Below are 19369 nucleotides of genomic sequence, written 5' to 3' on the forward strand. Positions count from 1 at the left end.
AGGGTGCGCGATGTACCTGTGTTCACCCGCCCCCCCAGCCCATTTTAGGGATCCCATACCCTTATGTTGAGGCCAATTCCTACATGCCTTGCAGGTGCAACTCAAGTGGCAGGAGGGTTGCTGCCAGAGGCCACTGTAACTGGGTGGTACTGCCTCCTCCAACTTTGCTGAAGAAAGTGCTGCATGGGATAGGGGAGAAGAGGGGATGGGAAACTTTACCCTATAAGCCTATCAGTCCTTACTATATTCTTGAGATCTTTCAGTACTCACCAGTTCCCTAAGCTTTTAGGAAATCTTATTTTGTATACAAGTGTTGCAAAGGAAATGGACTAATACCAAAATAAAGTTTACTGCTCCTCTATAGGAGGAAGCCAAATCACAGCAGTGATCATGAACATTTCCATTACTCTGGCAAATAAAGAGAAATTAAATACCTGAAACCATCTCTACCAGGAATTTATGTTCTCTTACTGCAAAAGGGCAGCTTTCAGTCAGACTTGGTATCACAGATAGAAATAAATGTCTCCTATGCACTCTAAGAAAAAACCCTTAACATTTCTACCTGGTGATCTTAACTGAATGCCCAAAGGAAGCTGTAAGATGTCAGTCATAAGGATGTATTTCATGAAAATGCAAAAAAGACACAGCTCTTCCCCTATAATGTCTACTTTTATGGTGATAATCTGCTCTCTCATCACTGCAGTGTCAGTTTGGATCATGCCTGCAGGTCACTTAGGGAATATTCATTAATATTCTATTTTCAGAGATTTAAGTATTAACATTTCTCATAACTGGCAACCTTGCCAAATCATCAGGAAAGAAAGAAAGAAAAGGGATATAATTTCATACTCCCATGGTAGTTTTCCTGGCACTATCAGGGAAGTCCTGTGGGATTTGGAGCCCTGGGCACAGTGCTTGTGTGTGCATATCATCAACAAGGCTTGTGGACTATTCATCTGACATGTCCAGAGCTGGACTTACCATGCACTGTCTGATAGGCGTTGAATGCACCAGTTTTAAAGAAGCTCTGGATAGACTTGCACTTTGCCTGAACTCCCTGAAGAATCTGGCTGCGCATACAAAGCTCAGGAGGGAGCCTAAAATCATGACCCTAAGCAATAGTGAAAAATGTAATAGTGATTATAGTGAGTGTAGAGAATGATGTTTACACTTTCTTGGCACACTATCATACATTGAAAAGTTCCTTAGAGTAAACTGAATGATAACCACAGCAATTAAGCTAACTGTTTGGACCAGAAACAAAACATTTCTAAAGCTAAAGAAAATGTTGCCAGGGGGACTGATATATTAGAGAACACTAAAAATTTCCTTCTTAGATGTACACTCTGCCTAACAGCACCAAAGCTGCATCTTCTCTCATTATGTCATAAACTTCCTTACTTACTTATTGTTGTCTGGACTCCATGATGAATGTCTTCTACGTTCTCTGAATTAAGACATTTTCATTTTACCAGCTACAACTCATCCCCAAGTTCAGTGTAGGAGAGGAGGAATGCACCTGCCAAAGGGGAAACATAGAATGTGGTTCAGGAATGCTGGCAGGGAAGTACTGGAGAACTGCATTCCAGTTTTGAAGATTTATTAACGCCAAATAAAAACTGCAAGGATATTAATGCAAATAAAGTGTTTAATCCTGTGGCCTCCTGTGCATGAAAGTCTAGAAGAAGATTATATCCACAGATTTCCTCGTTAGGGGCCCACAGCAATTCTTCACAGAGTTATGGCTTTATAATAACCAGCAAGAGAACACTGAAGAAAAAACTCTGAACTAAAAAAATCAGATGACCTATATTGGCGTCATGAGGTTTTTGAGGATTTACCCATGCCTTGATTCACGGTAGCATCACTTCATGAATCCTTAGGTCAAGATGAGATGACCTGCCTTCCTAGGAAGGAGATAAAACAGGATTCGTCAGATCAACAAGAAACATCTGTTGGTGGGATTGGTCTCAGCTAAATTTGCAGCCTAAACCAGCACATTCAGTGTAACCTAGTCTTTCAGACTACTCTGTAGTCAAAATAATGAGGCAGGCCTAACCAAAGGGTGACACATCCTGCCTGCCTTAGACCCTCGTATCAGGATAGGTGAAGCATCATCTGGTAGTGCTTTTATATCTTTAATGACTACAGAAAAAATCTTTGATAAATAGTTTAGGCTAGATGCCCGTGTCTTAGATGACTAGCAGTGGCTGAGGAGGGGGTCCTGAATGCTGTGTACGGTTTCTGGTATTCGCAAGGATTTCAGCTCTTCTGGAAGTGCCCCACACCCCATTTTGTATCACATCAGCTATTAAATGGGGATGCCACAGGATACAGCCAGTATCTTGCAGATAATTAATGTATCTGCCCACTAATTCTTTCTTGTTCACTCAGCAAAGCATTTTTTACAAACGGGTTAATTTTTAAATATGGAGACAACTATATTATTGTTTGTGCAACAGAGGGACATTTGGGGTATCCTAATTTTTCACATAAATATATTTATAGTGGGCAACAATGACTCCAGCTTGCACTGAGTCTCCACTGTGTTTAATGTTGAAAGCAGAAATGGGTCTCTGGAGTTCTCATATATTACAAAGTGGAAACAAGATGGGGAAAAATGCATCTCAACAGTGACATAGGTAATAGAGAGGAAATGGCATGGCCCTGTTATTTCTAGAGCTTTTTCTCTAGGGCATTTGGGTCCTGATTAAGAAGAAATGTGAATCAAAGCTTAAAACTGTAATGAGTCTTCAATATATTAACAGAGAGATGAAAAGTTTTTAAAAACTAAAGCATGTGAGAGAGGAAGAGGGACCTGTGTATCTCACTTGACTTCTATAGCTAACACTAATAAAATCTATTTTGAAAGAAAAACCTCTTACAGAGCAACAAATATTTTGGCAAACAGTAGAGGAAAGGTGTAAGAGCATAGAGGGGAAAAAAAGAGATGCAGATTTGGAAAAGTTATAGCTTAGCATCTCTCTGGCCTGACTGGCCAATAGAGAGAATCATCCTGTAGGTATCAAGATAGAGACAGCTAATTCAGTCACTAGGTCAGCTTGTCTCCTACCTTAGACTTTTCTAGATGTTTTAGTTCTCGTGTTCTTCACTAGAGAAAAGAACATTTATTTTTTAACAGGGAGCCATTTCTCAAAGTCTTTGTAATGTTGAAACACCTTTTCAAGACAGTTTCCATGGGGAAATGAAGAATTCTACTGTTTGTAGCACTGACCTCAAATCAGCTTTAATGTTGTATTTGTAAGTGCCTCTTCTCTGCTATTTTAGTGCTTACATCCTCTGATCATATTTTCTTTGATTCAGCTGAATAAACTAACATACAGCATGGAAGTGTAAGGGACTGGTGATTTCTCCTGCTGGGTTATTGATCATTAGAAGTAATTTACAAATTAAGGTGTCTAAATGTGCTTCATTTTCCAACATGACAATTTGTCCAGTTCTCCTGTAAGAAAAAAAAAATTACACTTATGGCCACAATGGCAATGACAGAAGACTTCACTAAGCAACTCTCAGAAAGTCCATTTCACTTTGCACAGCAAGCTGTACAGACATATGTTCCAGACTAACACACCTCAAAACACAAAATGTTGAGGGTTGCTCCAGCAGTTTACACAGTCTACGCACCATACAGAAGAAACTATATGGTGTGCAAAAAAGAGTTTGGAAGGCTTGAGGGGAAAAAAAAGGGCAAATATCCTCCTACTCACAGGCAGAAGAAAAATGGATAATTGGAAAGAAGTGTCTAGAGGAACTGGAGTGGGAGGTAGGAATCTGCCTGGTATGCAGGCTGATGATTCACTAAATGATTTTCCATTTGCATCAGACTGGCAAACTTAGGACCTGATCTTTTGAACACTCCTGATGATGGATAGTGCGCGATGTTCTCAGTGGTTGGGGATTCAGACACTTTACCATCCTGTGTAATGTCTTATCCCACACACATCCTAACCAGTGCCAATGGCTGTATTCATCACAATATCATGGTTCATTAGGAAAGTCAGAGTACAGAAGGAACTAACAAGGGCAGTGAGATATAATTAATAAAATATTAATACACGTGTTGGTTGCCTAAGCAGCCCTAGGGAAAACAAAGGACATTTGAATCCAGTCACTGTGCACCAGATTCACCCAGGAGGATTTCATCTGATGAAGCCCAGCCAGCAAGCATGTGGGTGGAGGTGACAGGTGCTCTCCTGATGACTCCCACTGGGGTCGGATCCAAAGCAGAACATAAACACAGTGGATGCTCCAGGCCACAACACGCCCAGTTCCCGCTGTGGACTTCAACCAGTCCTCTCTACATGGAGGGGATGGGAATGAACTGCTGTAGGGGCCAGCAGAGTGTTGTATGCGTCTTTATGTCATACGTGTTTAAGGACATGGCTAATCTCCAGACCACGACAGACCTCAGCGTGGTAAAGAGACAGCTGATCAGCCTGTAATTAGCTGGTGGGGTAACGACAGCTGTAGCACAGGTGCAGCAACATGACATCCAAAGGGACCTTGATAAGCTTGAGTACTGGGCCCACAGAATCATCGTGAAAAGCAGCATGAAGAAGCACAGAGCTCTGCACATCAGGTGCAAGAGCCTAGAGGTACAGGCTGCAGAGGTACCGCCTAAGTGACAGTGGGTAAAAATCTTGATGAGGAGACCTGGGTGAAAAGAACACCAGGGTAAATAGAAGCCAGCAATGCCCTCTCACTGCAAATATGGCAAAACTAGGTCACATTTGGAGAAGTGCTGCCAGCAAACTCAGAGAAACTAGTATTCTCCTCTACTAGACACATCTGAAAATCCGTGTGTGGTTTTGTTCCCCTCAGTTCCAGTGGGATGTGGAGAAGCTAGATTGGGTCTAGTGGCAGGATGTCAAGTGGACAGGGGTCTAGAGCACAGCACTGGTGAGGAGATGCTGAGGGAGCAAGGCTTTAATCGAGCAGAGAAGTTAAGAGGTGATCTAATAACAGCTTCAATCTAGCTGAAGAGCAATTACAAAGATGACAGAGCCAATCTCTTCTCAGTAGTGCCAAATGATAGTTTTCTAAAAATTTTAAAAGCAGCTATTATCCTTTCCAAAGCATTTTTATGAAGAGTTCTTTATTAATTCAATGTTAAAATCCAGATAAAACCATTTTAACTTTCTGCACTTTTCCTACTTGGACAACCAGCTTCCTCTAGCTTTACTTGGACATAACTCTACAGAAGGTGTTTCAACAATACTCTTAGGAAAGTAGGGCTGTTGGTGCAACAAGAGTGTGAGATTTTAGACTTCAGAAATGTTTGTAAAAACAAGGAAGCAAAAAGAAAAAATTATAACTGGTCAAAAAAACTTCCTAAAGGTTTCATAGTTTGGTTTTTTTTTTTTTTTTTTTTAACAAGTTGGGGTGGTATTTTTTCCTAATAAGGAAAAGTTTTTGAAAATTAATTCTAGAAATGGATCAAAATTCCCCAAAGAGAATGTTTATTTCCCTTTCCTGGACTAAACCTTTTCATTTTGAGTCAGTGTGGCATTCACTTCTACTTGCTAGAACTGTTAGTAGGAAATATAGTTCAGGAAAGTCCTATGTCCCTTTATGATTTAAACTTCCTGGCAGATGGACTCATCATAAAAATCTCCTGATGTGTCACATCAGTTCACTGACCAATGCTGGTTGATGTGAAGGATGCAGTTCAGCTCTAAGAGGAAGTCAAAGGCTGCAGCCATTGAAAGAGCATCTCTCATGAGGCAGCATGGCAGCTTTGGTGAACATACGTGACCATAACAGTGTCAGGAAAAGGTGTGATTTAACTGAGCAAACAAAACACAAACTATTTCAGAATTAAATGAAATGTTTTAATGAACATTTTCTTGACACGGCACAAAAAATTCCCCCAAATAAAAACTTAAAGTAAGAAAGGAATATGAAAATAAAAAAGGAAAAAAAAAAACCCAAACAAACCAACAAGACACTTTTGCTTGGGGCCTGCATTTCCACTGAAAGACGGAAAACCAGTTTTCTCACCAGCTGAAAGTTGCACTTCAGAGAAAGGGCCCATTTTGGTGGGGCCTGAGGGCACCAGTGGGCCTGACCGTCCTCTAGCAGCAACCCGAGGCTCCCGCACCCTGCCCAGGGCCCGCTGCAGCCTGCCCCATCCCTGGGCCTGGCCCCGTTCCCTGGGTGGGCCCCTTGGTGCCATGGCGCGGCCTTGTCTTCCACCCTCTCCCTGGCCTCATCTCTTTGCATTCCTGAGCGGACCCCTGGAGGTACCCAGGCTCTGGCTCACCCCCTCGCCCTGTCAGGGAGTGCCGATGGACGCCGGCACCCCTGGCTGCGGGTGACAGCGCGCGTTGGCGAGGGCACAGCCGGTGCGGGGCCCACGGGCAGCACTTCTGCTCTCCGCCGTGTTGCGTGCAGCTCTGTGATGGCGGGATGAGCTCCAGCCTCGGCATGAGGCGCCACACCCTCACCTGCACAGTTACAAACCAGGGAAAATAAACCCTGTGCCTCCCGCCATGCCCCGCGTCGCGCCCGGCGCGTCCTCTGCCCAGTCGTCAGGCAGCTGCGCCCATCCAGCTTTTCGGGCTGGGACAGCATGAAGTTTGTTCCCGTGTGCGTGTCATCGGCTGTGCCTTACTTCCTCCTGCAGGACCGGTTAAACATTAACACGGCGATACGCGTATTTGGGCGGGGGGAAGGGGAGAGGCAATCCTTACCTCACCGTGGCGCGGGGACAATGTCAGGGCAGGCGTGTGCCCCGGCGCTGGGCGGCTGAGAGGCGGCAGAGGTCAGCGCTCGCTCCCCGCAGCGCCGCGGAGCCTCGGGCAGCCGCCCCGCCACCTGAGGGAGGTTCCCGGGGGCCAGGAGGCGAGGGCTGGCCTGGGGCTCCTCGCATTGAATGCCTCTGGCCTCCTGCTGCGTCCCCCGGGCGGAGGGTGCCAGCGGGGCTGGTCGTCAAAGGGGAAGCGGTCGGAGACACCCTCTCGGCGCCTGGGGCAGCAATCCAGGTAACCCCTCCCGAGCCATTATTTGCTTCCCTGCAGCCGGAGCTGACGGCTGAAATCTAATTTAACCCTCTCCCCGGCTCCTGCCACAGCAGAGAAGCCAGTCCTGGGCTGGTGGCAGTGGGGTGAGCAGGAGCATTCTGTTACCCTGCCACATCCTGCTCAGATGAGGGAGACAAGTGACTCAGATTTATAAGGAGACCCCATCTCCTGCTGTGCTGCCTGGTCTTCGGGGCTGTTGTTCCCCACGTTGCGGGGTGCCCAAAGAATCCAGGCCCCGCTCTGTGCTGGGCGGAACCTGGCAGCTGGTCCTTTAGGGTGATATTATTGATGTTATCCCCTTGCCTCTGGCGTGGATGCAGGAGGGAGTAGGCTCAGAGCCATGCACGGCAGCGCTGGTGGTGCAAGTCACCCCATGCATGCACCTGTGGAGAACGTATAGAGCAGCTCAGGCCAAACCACAGGTATTTAATTCATCATCGGCCAAACTATTCTGTTTCACCTGGGAATCGGGTAAGATTTCCTGGTCTTTTGAAATGAAACAAAACGTTATAGATCCCTTCATTTCCCTTCTTTCTTTACTTCATCCGAAGTTATTTACTGATTTTGGCCGGAATTTGGGCATAAGATTTTTGCAAGTTTATTCTTCTCCATAAAACTTTACCCAGCTCAGCTTGCATTTGTGCAGCCAGATTTGTAAGTGGAAGTATGAAGGCAGCATGCTGCCTGGGCCGGTGGGGTCCTCACCAGACTTGTAGATTTTGCCTGGGATTGCAGCTTCCTGGAAAGGGACACAGCACTGTCTTTTGGATCTATTTCCTGGTTCTTTACTTGGGCTGTTTCACTTCATATGATGGATAATACTCTTAAAAAATACCAACTGGCTTGTGTACATGCTGAGAGTTATCACAGTGAGAGAGCAACGAGAAATCCCTCCAAGCCCTGCATGATGACCCTCCTGGCCCAGCTGTCCGCTGGGTACTCCTTTGCACAGAAAACATGCAAGGGAGAAAAAACCCTTTCAAAATGCACTGGGCAAACCCAAACTGGCCTACAAACTAGCCCCCCTCCCAACATGCAGGCGAAGAAATCAGCCCACAGGTTTGGTGTAAAACGTTGGTTAGTTGACAGGGTTGTCCGTTGAGTTCACAAGGTAAACTGAAAGCTTGTAAAGTGGGAAACCAAAGAGCAAACTAGCAGCTGAGCCAGTCAGGTTGCAACTGCTGCAGTAAACTCAGTGGTACCTCCCCTGCTGGAAGCACCAAGCAGTGAACAAAGCTCAGGTATAGTTTGATGCTGCAGCTGAACATGTTTGGAAAGGCAGCAAAAATGTTTTTTGTTGGTTGCAGTGATGCAGCGGGCAGGGAAGTTCTGGACATTCCTCCTGCACAGTCAGTCTGTGAGAGGCACAGCCACCCACCCCTGTGTCATCCCATCACTGCTGCTTTTATAGAAGCTCTGCTGGAATTAATGCAGGGTCTTCATACAAAACTGTGAAATGAACTGCTTGTGTAAGGGCAGCAAAATAGCTGGCTTTTGTGTTTTGTGCCTTGGTGTGATTTTGGTTTTAACGAAAGGGTGGTTAAAAAAGTATGGTTGTTACAGGAAACTCAGGGTGTCTCTGTAATGATAACATTATTTATGCATTGCACAGAGCTGCCACAAAGAACACCCCTGAAATCAAAACCGCTTTCCTGACAAGAAATTTGGGCTGGCCACAAAACCACATCCTCTGGCCCATGTCCCTTTTATGAAAACAAGATTCAGTTTCCCAGCTGAGTAGTTTGTAAACCAAGCAGTGCAGTCAAACTTTCTCCCACGTATTTTGAGGGGGAGGAGAATAATATCACACAAGTGAATCACAAACACTGGAAAAGCAGAAAATGCTGTGATGGCTCCCACCCAAGCTCTGTATCTTATCTCTGACCACAGTGGAGAACTGGTGGTGTTTTATTTTGGGGTGTAAGGCACTCTCTGGTTCAGAGAAATAATTCTGAGGACCCTCTTTACACTAGCAGCCCTTCTGAGTGCTTAGTCGGGGGAGGTGGGAGGAAGTTCAGTGTTTCTCATCTTTACCCCAAGGCAGGTGGGATGGAGAGCCCAGGATGGCAGGAACTGTTCTTCCTGACTGTGGTGGGCCCTGTGCAGCAAGGGCCTGACAGGACTGCCATAGCAATATGGTACCAGGCTCTCCCTGGAAATGTATGAATAGGAATCTTAGTTTTGAAGTAAAGCACACAGAAAAACCTCAAAAAAACTTTTTCGGGTATAGTGGTGCATCGAGATATATTCCCACTTCCTCTCCCAAAGGCTGCCTGGTGCAGGAGGCATCAGTTTCCTGAGGTGGGGTAACAACCCCTCTGACCCCAGGGGAGCAGCTGGCCCCCTGCACCATTAACCTGCAGGACGGTAAGTAGTGGAGCACAGGGTTTATTAGTCTGCCAGGACACTGCCAGCACAATACACACCCAATTGTGGGTAGCTTAGAGAATTTTTTTTCTCAGCTGCTCATGATTGCAGATGGAGCTCCCCTGACACAGTCAATCCTGAAGCAGTAGCCAGGAGAGACTAAGGGTGTGAGAGATGCAAGGCCCATAGGGGGAGGTTTTTCTGCTGAAGAAAGCTTCTTTACTACTTTTGAAACAGTTGTTTTGAGAAAAGATACTGCTCTCCTTCCAAACCTTCCCTCATTTGTTCTTCTCTTGTTGGTAATACAGGTCATGTAAAGTCACATTTTATCACAGGACGCAAAGCAGCAGCTCATTACCAACTTTCTTGATAAGTTCTGTCCTTCAACTTCTTCTGAAGTATGCAGTGACTGCTGGTGGCTTTCTGCCTTAAGGATCAGGAGAGAATGCTCCAATGGAGAGGTTCCAGAAATTCATTTTACTTCCTCTCATCTTAACTGCCTCACTACCAGGTAGGACACATTCATAACCCGTGAAATGAACCACTGTGGACAGAATGTGTGAACTAATTTTAAAGCTGTGTAAATGGTAGTTACCAGTGATATGGGATGAGTTGGTCCCAGGAGATGATTATTTGAACTGTTTGAAATGGTTAAGTTTGCATTTCAAGCCTGAATGTTCTGATGGCTTAGAGTGGGCTTCAGTATGCAGGAGTGAGCAGTGGATGGCATGGGGAGATGGGGAGGCTGCCCTTCTCGCTTTCAGTGAGCAGGGATGTCCCACTTATTTGTCCTCCTTGCATTCATCTTCCTCCTGTCTGGGACTGCTATTGAGGGGCCATCTGTAGAGAACTCAATATCCACATCTCATTTTGCTTCCAGAAATATGTGAAAATGATAATTTTGCTGGTTTGGCTCCAATTTACATTTCACATGTCTGAGTTTCAAAGTGAAGTCAGATAAAAGGTATCTTGGTGGCAGAGCCTTAAAAAAAAAAGTGAATATAAAGTGTCAAGTTGAATATCAGAGACAAGGCTGGGTTTTTTTGTTATTGCCTAGCTGGAGTTTTAACAGACTGAAAGGAGGGAGCTGCAGTGGGATGAGAGGGAAGGTATTGTCATGTCTTCATAATTGATGGAAGGAAACACAGTGCAGGAATAAACATTGAGTTTGTTCTGAGCAGAGTGGTGTTCCCAGTGGAGTTGCACAGGGATGTGTGGTATTCAGCAAGCTCTTAAACAACCTAGTGAAGAGGAGTGAACTGTGAGGTGGCAGACTTTGCAGGTGGTGCAGAATTACTTAGGGCAGCCAAATCCAAAAAGAGACTAGGAAGATTTGCCAGAAAGTGTCATGATGCCAAGTGAGTAAGTAATAAAGGAGCAGAAAACATTCAATGCAAAGCATCACTTAACTGAAAATATCTAGTTGGAGGAAAAGAATGGATATCTTGGAAAGAGAATGAATTGCTGAAGAAGAGAAAATTTCACTGCTTAGTGTCTTCAGTAAGGGAAATACAGTGAAACCTGGCATTATATAAATCCATAGGAAGCGTATATCTTGAATACTGAATGTTTTGTTAGCCTTTCCATTTCAAAAAGGGCATATTAGGTCTGAGAAAGGCATGAAGTGTGACAGAGATGATCAAAGGTATGAGGAGGCCTTCATTAGACTGGGATATTTTTCTGTTTGTGAAAAAATGTTTGTGAAGAAATAGTAAAAATGTATTAAAATCATTATATGGAGGTGAATGATGAAATGGTTGTTCACAATTTCTCATAACAAAAAGAACTAGTGGCAACCAGTAAAACTACCAGAAAGAAGATTTAGGGCAAACCAAAGAATATACTTTTCCTCACAGTATGTAATTAAATAGCAAATCTCGTGGTCACTGGATATGGGGGAAACCAAATCATAAATAGGCTGAAAAAGGCTAGAAACAAATACCATGGAGGGTACATCCACAGGTGCAGATGCCATCACTTTCTCAGGAAGTCCCTAGATCTCTTATTTTTGGACACTAAGAAGTTATAACAAGCCTCAATTTTTATTTGTTCTGTTTCTCGCATCTAGAGCAGAGTACTATGTGTTTTAGAGGATTTCTGTAACCCTGCTCTAATGCTTTTAGTCAAGCACACCTGCAATGGGTGTTTTACTGCCCCACCTGCAAGCCATGCTGGGGCAGCAGGCATTGCCCACGCTGTGCAGTGCAGCCACGGGAGCACACCCCAAAGCACAGAGAAAATGTGTATTGCGGAGAGACGAGTGTCGCTCTTGAAAGAAGTATTCCTGCTCTCGGGATGTCGGGAGTCACAAGGCTGGGCAGCGTGTCTAGGCTGCAGAGGTGGTTGCGTGGCACAGCTGGTCTGAGCATCCCCCTGGGCAGGCACGGCATGCCCTGTGGCAGCGATAGCGCTGCAGACCACAGGGCCAACACACAGAGCAGGGTCCCAGCCTGCTGCCAGGATTTTGGTGGTGCTGCTGCTGTCGTGCTCCCTGAATGGGGCCCCTCACCACTGGAGACAGGAGACAGTGCAGGAGGAGAAGAGTAGTCCAGCAGCAGAGCCAGGAGAGGCTGGAAGGGACAGCTGTCAAACAGCGAGTAATAGAAGAGATGGGAAGACATACTTGAGGGCTGTGGAGAGGTTTGTGTGCAGGTGGGTGGAAATGTGTTGCTGACTACCAGTAGACTGGTGTTACTTGACAGAAACATCCTATAAGCATTTTAAAAGTCTTGTTAACATAAGCAAATAAGCTAGTCCTTTTCTGCAGGCTTTGACAAGCTCCAACGCGTTTTGGTTTTCAAAAAGCTCAGCTGCAGGGCTGTTGGTTTTTGAAATAAACTTGAGATGTGCTGAAGAAAAATCTTACCAAATCCAAAACAGTTTATTGCAGAGCTGTTGCTGGAGCAGTGGGCCAATAGTGAGGCAGGGAGGGCAGAAGACAAGGTGAGCTGACCAAGAGACAAAAGATAGAGTGAAAAGAAAAAGGAATTTAAAACAGACTGGAAGGAAAATAATATAGAAATTCAAACAGAAATAGCAGAGAAGGAAGAGAGGAAGATAAAAACTAGACGCAAAACCAGAAGGATAAAAGGCAGTATTGATGGAAGGGAGATACGGATACAGAGGGGGAGATTATTTTGAAAATGATAATGAGGCTGAAAAAAAAGGAATCATTATGGCAAAAGGATAAACCCATCCTGTCTTTCACTGTGCTGCATCCAAACAGGTCACTTTTAAAAGGGGACAGAGTCAGCAGAGGAGAGGAGAGAAAGAAGAGAAGGTAGCCTTGTCTCAATGCCCTTGTTGCTGAAACCTTCAGCATGAAAAAGTGGTCCTTTAGACTTAGTTCAAGTGTGGAAGAAAAAACGTTGGTGATGAAGGCCAAGGGCAGTTCTTTGGCAAATGAGGTTCTCTCAGTGCAGGTGTCATCCGGGGAACAAGATGCATTTTTGTTCAAAACCCGCAGTGATGTGAGTGAATTTGTGTGACGGAGGAGGAAATAAATAGCTTATGAAGCGGTTGGTGTATACTCTGCGTGCTGTTGGGAAGGACTGAGCAACTGAAATACCATAAATACTTATCAGTTTAAGCAAACTTTCACCACTGGTGACTACTTTATAAACATTTAGTGATGTGCCTCAAAGGTGTCCTAACTCAGCTTTGTTCTTAAAAAGTCAAGGGGTAATGCAATAGCATGAAAACAGCCTAACATTTCCATATTGCAAAGATGGTATTTGCCTGGGCGGGAATTCTTATTGGTTGTGTGTGTGGAAGCAGATGTTAAACCAGCTGTTAAGAGCTGAACATGTAATTCCTGTAAATTGCAATGACAATATAGCCTGAGGCCTTAATTTGTCTAAAAGCGACCATCTGCAAGATATCTTTTAAGCAGTATGTAAATGAAACTAGCACTCAAATTTTCTCCTTAGTGCAAGAAGCAGGGTCCAGCAACAGGAGTAATAGCACTGGCTTAAGGTACTGGTAACCGGGTTTAGAACCCATTTCTGTCATGAATGTCCTCTTTGACCTTACACAAGTTACTTTATCAGTGTTTGTACATGGGCTGGACAATGGAACACACTGTTGGTTCAGGACTCCACGTGCTATTGCAGGATGAAAAATAAAAGCAAGAAGATAAAGGGCAAAGTTAAAACTACCAAAAATGTTTTGGCAGCATGTGGAAAAGGCTCCTGAAGTTCCTTTTCTGGTTGTGCTTTACTCAGATCTAAATGGAGGCAAGGCTGAGCTACATCCCACTCCTCAGTCCTGCTGCTACTCATAGGATCCCCATACAGGGCTTATGGACCTGCTCCCTCGCTCAATAGAAATCGAAGACCCATCTATTGCTCCAGTAGATATGGTTGGTGGAAGAAGATGGAGAACCTACCATGCCTATGGACTGATAAAAAAATTATTATATTAGATAAATGAAGGAGTAACTCATACCTACCTGATTATACCGTCTTGACTGAAGAAAACAAAACCAATTATTAGCCATGTATTTTTAGAGATGATGATCACTGATTATTCATGTTTAGGGTTAAATTTCAAGACTATAATGGAACTCACAGACATGATCTCATAGCAAATGATTAATTAACAGCTAGCAGTGTACTGAAAGTCACATCATTTATTCAGAGCCATGGCAAACCATGGCTTCTTAAAAAAGTAAAGTGTTTGAACAGGCATGGAAATAAATTACAAATGCACAGAGATCAGTTTGCATTAAGAGGAGCAGTGTGGATAAGTACCACAGCTCCTGTTTCATGAGCAGCTAAATGCATTTTGGTGTTAACTCAAAGGAAGTTTGTTTATGGCTTTGGCTATCATCATGGTAGCTGGTTATGTCCACTTCAACTAGTCAGGAAGACTTCAAAGTGTAAAAATAAAAAAAAATATCCAGCACATGGAACATGTTACAGATGCTGTAGATGTACAGGGGGTAGTATTGTAAAGGCTGTCTACAATATGAGTCAAGAAAAAATTAGATAATTCAAAGACACATTTGAGGTTAGGACAGTGTCTCAACCCTGGAAATATAAGTTATGAATAGAACTTGTGACAACTGGATGTTGAATATCAGGAAAGAGGGACATATTATGTGACAAACGGTCTCACTAGAATACATATCAGTGCACGTCCATTTGAAAATCTGTAGCTGTAGTGTAAATGATGCCATCCACATACATGTGGCCAATTCCTAACATTCAGAAAGTGACAGAAAAGAAAGGACATGGCTTTTAGGCATTTTGTTGGGCTGTTTGTAAAGCAACGTATTAAGGTATGCCCATAGATTTGATTGCTGAGTTTGTCTTCAAGCTGTTCCATGTTTTAAACCATTTAAATTCACCTTTACAAGTCTGAAGAGAGCTTTGAATAAATGCTAGTGGAAAAAATGAGCCATTTAAGTTGAACAGAAATATGTTTTATTTTATCTTATCTGGCTTTATTAACTATCAGTAGAAGTAAAGTTTGCTTTTCGTTTAATGTTTTCTTGCTCACACACAGGTATACTTTGGAGAATGAGGTGCATGGCAGAGGTAACATAACCCAGGAGGGTGGAAAATTTTTGTAAAGGTTTTTGTAAACATGAGAGAACTCAGAGTCAATTATACAAAGAACCAGGGAGAGTTAGGTTTGTATAATCCTGCAAAAGAAAGAATGAAAAGGCTCTTGTCTGTAAATACATGCGGCGGGTGGGAGGAAAGAGAGGAGCTATTTATACTAAAGAACAATTCTTGGCACAAACTTGGTTAGATATACACTGCCTAGGATTAAACGTGAGCTGGGAATTAGAAAATGATGTTAACATTGAAGCAATGAGATTACAGACCCTATGTCCTGGGTGCATTCACCAAGGCTCTGGTTGCAACATCGTAACTGAGATTGGGCTCTGGTTCCATTTATAAAGCTGTCAAACATCTCTTTTGTGGGAAACAATACAGCATATTCTCCCCTACTCACATTAGCTATTGCCTGAATGAAAAATGAATATGTCAATAATTTATAATTAATAAACTACCTAAAATGTACAAAACCTGGGTTGAATGAAACCTTTAAAAATCACATGATTGTCCTGAATACTCTTAGCAAGGGAGAAATGGCCATTTCAGACTTTCTTTCTCCTAGAAAATAATTGAACACTTATTCTCAGGCCAAAATTGCAGACATGGAGTTTTAATTAGACTGCTATGGACTGTAGTATCTAATTGCTGTAATTATGCAGGCTACAGCCTGAATCGTTAGGAGGGTGTAGCACTGGCCGTCCTGGAGCTTCCTCAGCATGAATGATTCTCAGTAAGTGACAAAAACCTCACTGGTGAGGTAGATCTCACTGGTAGGACTTCTTGGTCTGCAGGGACCTTGTGAAATCTCCATCCTTGGAGATACTCAGACTTTGACTTGACAAGGATCTGTGCAAATGGCCTAACTAACTCTAAAGTTAGCTCTGCTTGGAACAGAGGGTTGGGCTAGAGGTTTCCTGAAGTCCCTTGCCACTGAAACTTTTCAATGCCCCCATCAAACAGCAACTATTTCTCAGTGTGGTGCAGGTGAGCACTAGGCCAAAAGGGAGCAGACCGGAGGTTAGAGGTGGGTGAAGAGATGATAGCAGCTGTGGGGGATGAGGAAGAGCTGTGCCCGGTGGGATGCATGCAGAGCATGGGCAGTCCCCTGAGATGAACCTCAGTGACAGCAGGGCCTGAAATGGCAGTCCTCTCTCCCTCTGCTTCCACACCACCTGCAGCCTTGCTGGCTGCAGGTGGCAGTGACTTAGTAAAGTGACTGGCTTATGAGGGCATACCTTTTTGGGGTCCCCAATACAGGAGGGACATTGGTAAGCTGCTCTCTCAAGGCTTGTTCCCTAAGACACCAACCAAATAATCTGGGATGTTCTTACAATGTGAAGGTTTGTCCCTCATTAAGAGTAGGGTATATGATGGTCTCTCTCTGACCAATGCTTTAAGATTTGCATACCTTCAAAATGGCACCATTTCCACTGGCCATTTCAGGGACTGAAATCACAGCTGCTGCTTTGATAAAGAAGGTCTCTGCCTTCGTGCTTCCTTCCCTTTTTGCTTGGTAGAAGTGAGTGCTTCTGCCCATGTGCAGGAGATCCACCATCTGCTCAGGCAACAGCTGCACCTTCATTCCTCTGAGGGCAATGAGAAGCCTCAGGTCTGTTGAGGAGGAAAGCAAAGCAAAATGCATTCATTAGAAAGGAGCTTTCAGTTCTAAAAAATAGTAGACAAAATTCATACTATCTTTTAAGGAAGAAAACCTCATGAATTACAGCAGCTCTGGTTAACAGAAAGCCTGAGAAGGTGGGTAAGTATGTATGTGATGCATGCATGAGAATTAAGGGAAGAGACAGATGAATAGGGGAAGGAGCACAGAAGGATATATGCTGGGCCTGCAAAAAATCAGTGACAACCCAAGGTATGGAAAAGGGACCAATTACATACTCGTTTATTACTTTAAAGTCTAGAGAACTCATGTATTTTCCTATTTAAAAGTGGAACTGTTTTATTTCAGCAAAATGATAAGTCAGCTGAAGAGAGACAGGTGATTTTGGAGTGGGAGGGGGACAGACAAAAAATCAAAGGTATCTTTAAAGAAAAGCATTTAAACTGGAGCTGAAAGATTAGATTGTACATCTCCATCTTTGAACTGGTTAAGATCTTTTAAACTATATAAACTTGTACTTCTTGGGTTTGTAATGATTGGCTTGAGGATCCATTATAACGATGTAGCATTTGACCACTGCTTACTGCTGTAGGATTAACATTATTCAATTGCAATTTCAATTCACCGTGCATATCTTTAACTACTTGCTGACAGGCATTATAGAAAATGAGACAAGAATCTTTCCCTGAAAAGTGTCAGGTACTGATGACTGTCAGAGATGAAGTGCCAGCTCAGCTGAATCAACAGCCTTTCCTAATACATGACTAAGTGCTTAATACCCCAGTGCTCCTTAGTGAATAATACTATCTGAATCAGGGCACCTGGCTTTTTAGCCTTAAATTGCTGGCAGTGAAAATTAAGTCAAAGGCCTTTCATGGTGGTGTTGTACATATATTTACAGACTGTGGTTTTTTCCTTCCTTCCAGGTCTTGGCTTTTGTTACTCTATTATAAATGGCCCTACTAATGCAACAGTCCTTGCTGGTTCAGAAGTCCGGTTTAATTGCACTGTGTCGGTAGGATGGGTAATTCTCATTTGGCTGTCCAATGGAAATCCTGTCCTCACTGTCATCAATTCTCAAGGAGCTGTTGAAACATCAGACCGCTTCACCTCTCAAAATTATACCAGTAGCACTGGGTTTACCTCAGAGCTGATCATCCGCAACACCCAGCTGAGTGACTCTGGAAAAATTGAATGCAGCACCCAGCAACCTAGTGAGAACAGCTTTGCGTTTCTTTCTGTTCAAGGTGCGTAGAGCCACCGATAGAAAGCTATTTTATTATACTGCACTTAAAGGAATCCTCTGATGAATTGCTCAAATTATCCCTGTGAAGGAGTACATGCCCTCATTTACCATTCTTTGCCTCCTGTCCTCCTTGTCTTAGTTTGGCTGTCAAATCAGCTTTCAAAGTCACATTCAGAGTACCATTAACAAAGGTTATAGCTGCCCTTGTTTTTTCCTATTACATCTCTTATACTTTACTGGATTTTATTAAAGTGCCTAAAGGCTATGTCAGATTTGCCAGCAGTCAGTCAAAAATTATCTTTTTGTTTAGAAACGGTATAGATTACCCCTATGCACGTCTTTGTACTTGAACCTTCTGCTGTCTTTAGGGTGGATCTCCCTCCTGCTTTCTGACTCAGGAATCAGTCTGTATCCAGCTTATTTGAGTTTGATTTAATGGCATGTAGAAGTAAAGCCCTTGAGACACAAGGTGATAATCTTCATGTGATTGCTGCTGCAAGCTACCATTTCCAAGGAACAAAAAGTTCCTGTGTGTCAAACGCCTGCGTGTGAGACCTCTTTCTCCTCGCTGAATCATCAGTAGTGACAGTGGGCAGCCCATAAAGCAAAATCTAGCCACCAGACACTATCCATTTGTCAAAGAGGTGCTTCATGCCATGAGAATATCTCACATAAACCTTTCCTGATAAAACCTGAACATACCTAAAATTTTGAGAGAAACACTGTTATTTCATTATGTTGTCCTTCAGCTGGAAATTTATCAGGATAGCTAAAAAGTATAATTTCCTGCTTTTTATTGGAAAGTTACTGAAAGATGAGACGTGCTTTAGACATACTGGACAATGTGTCTATGAAGTTGCAATATCTGCATGTTTATATCATGCATATGGTGTATCTGTGTTAATAATGATTGTTTTTTACGTCGTATCTCAAGGCATAGCTATTTCTGGGTAGCAAGATAAGATTTAAAACTATCAGCAGGAAAGCAACGCAGCCAAATATTCTGAAGGAACAAAACATCTTTTCCCTCCTACAGTTAATGGATCTTTATTCATCAAAAATAGCACCTTAACAGTAAAAGAGAACAAAACAGTTGAAATTGTTTGTGAAGCCTTAGGATGGGCTCCATCTCCAGACATTACGTGGATGACAAATGACTCTGTCATTGATAAGTCGAGGTATGTTACCCAGCAAAGTCAAGGATCTAATGGCCTACACAATGCCCTGAGCATCCTAACTTTGACTCCGATGGACACTGAGATTTTGACTTGTTTAGCTGACATAGAAGCACTCCCTAACCCTCAGAATGCAACTGTAACTGTTATTTTTGTCAACTCTACTATAGGTAAGTGAATGCTTGTTGTACTTTGCCTATACTGTAGTGCTTGTACTATACTGCCTATACTCAGAAGTATGCTTTTTGTTTTGTGTTGGGAAGTCTTTTATTTGGAAATGAAATTCTATGAGATGTGCAAAAGTGGTAGAAATAAAAATGAGATGTGCAAAAAGTGGTAGAAAGACCCAGTAG

The 19369-nt window shown here is 43.3% G+C and overlaps 1 protein-coding gene across 1 annotated transcript in view; it reads left to right on the forward strand.

Moving 5' to 3' along the window:
* The first annotated feature begins 9863 nt into the window (after positions 1-9863).
* IGSF5 (immunoglobulin superfamily member 5) overlaps positions 9864-19369 on the forward strand; it is a 30080-nt gene continuing 20574 nt past the window's right edge. Inside the window, exons 1-3 of the mRNA XM_074929208.1 lie at positions 9864-9921; positions 17522-17842; positions 18878-19186. Coding sequence (XP_074785309.1) covers positions 9864-9921; positions 17522-17842; positions 18878-19186 — 688 coding nt within the window. The remainder of the gene's footprint in view (positions 9922-17521; positions 17843-18877; positions 19187-19369) is intronic.

The sequence above is a fragment of the Athene noctua genome, chromosome 1 (genome assembly GCF_965140245.1).
Source record: "Athene noctua chromosome 1, bAthNoc1.hap1.1, whole genome shotgun sequence".
In the NCBI taxonomy this organism is placed as follows: Eukaryota; Metazoa; Chordata; class Aves; order Strigiformes; family Strigidae; genus Athene; species Athene noctua.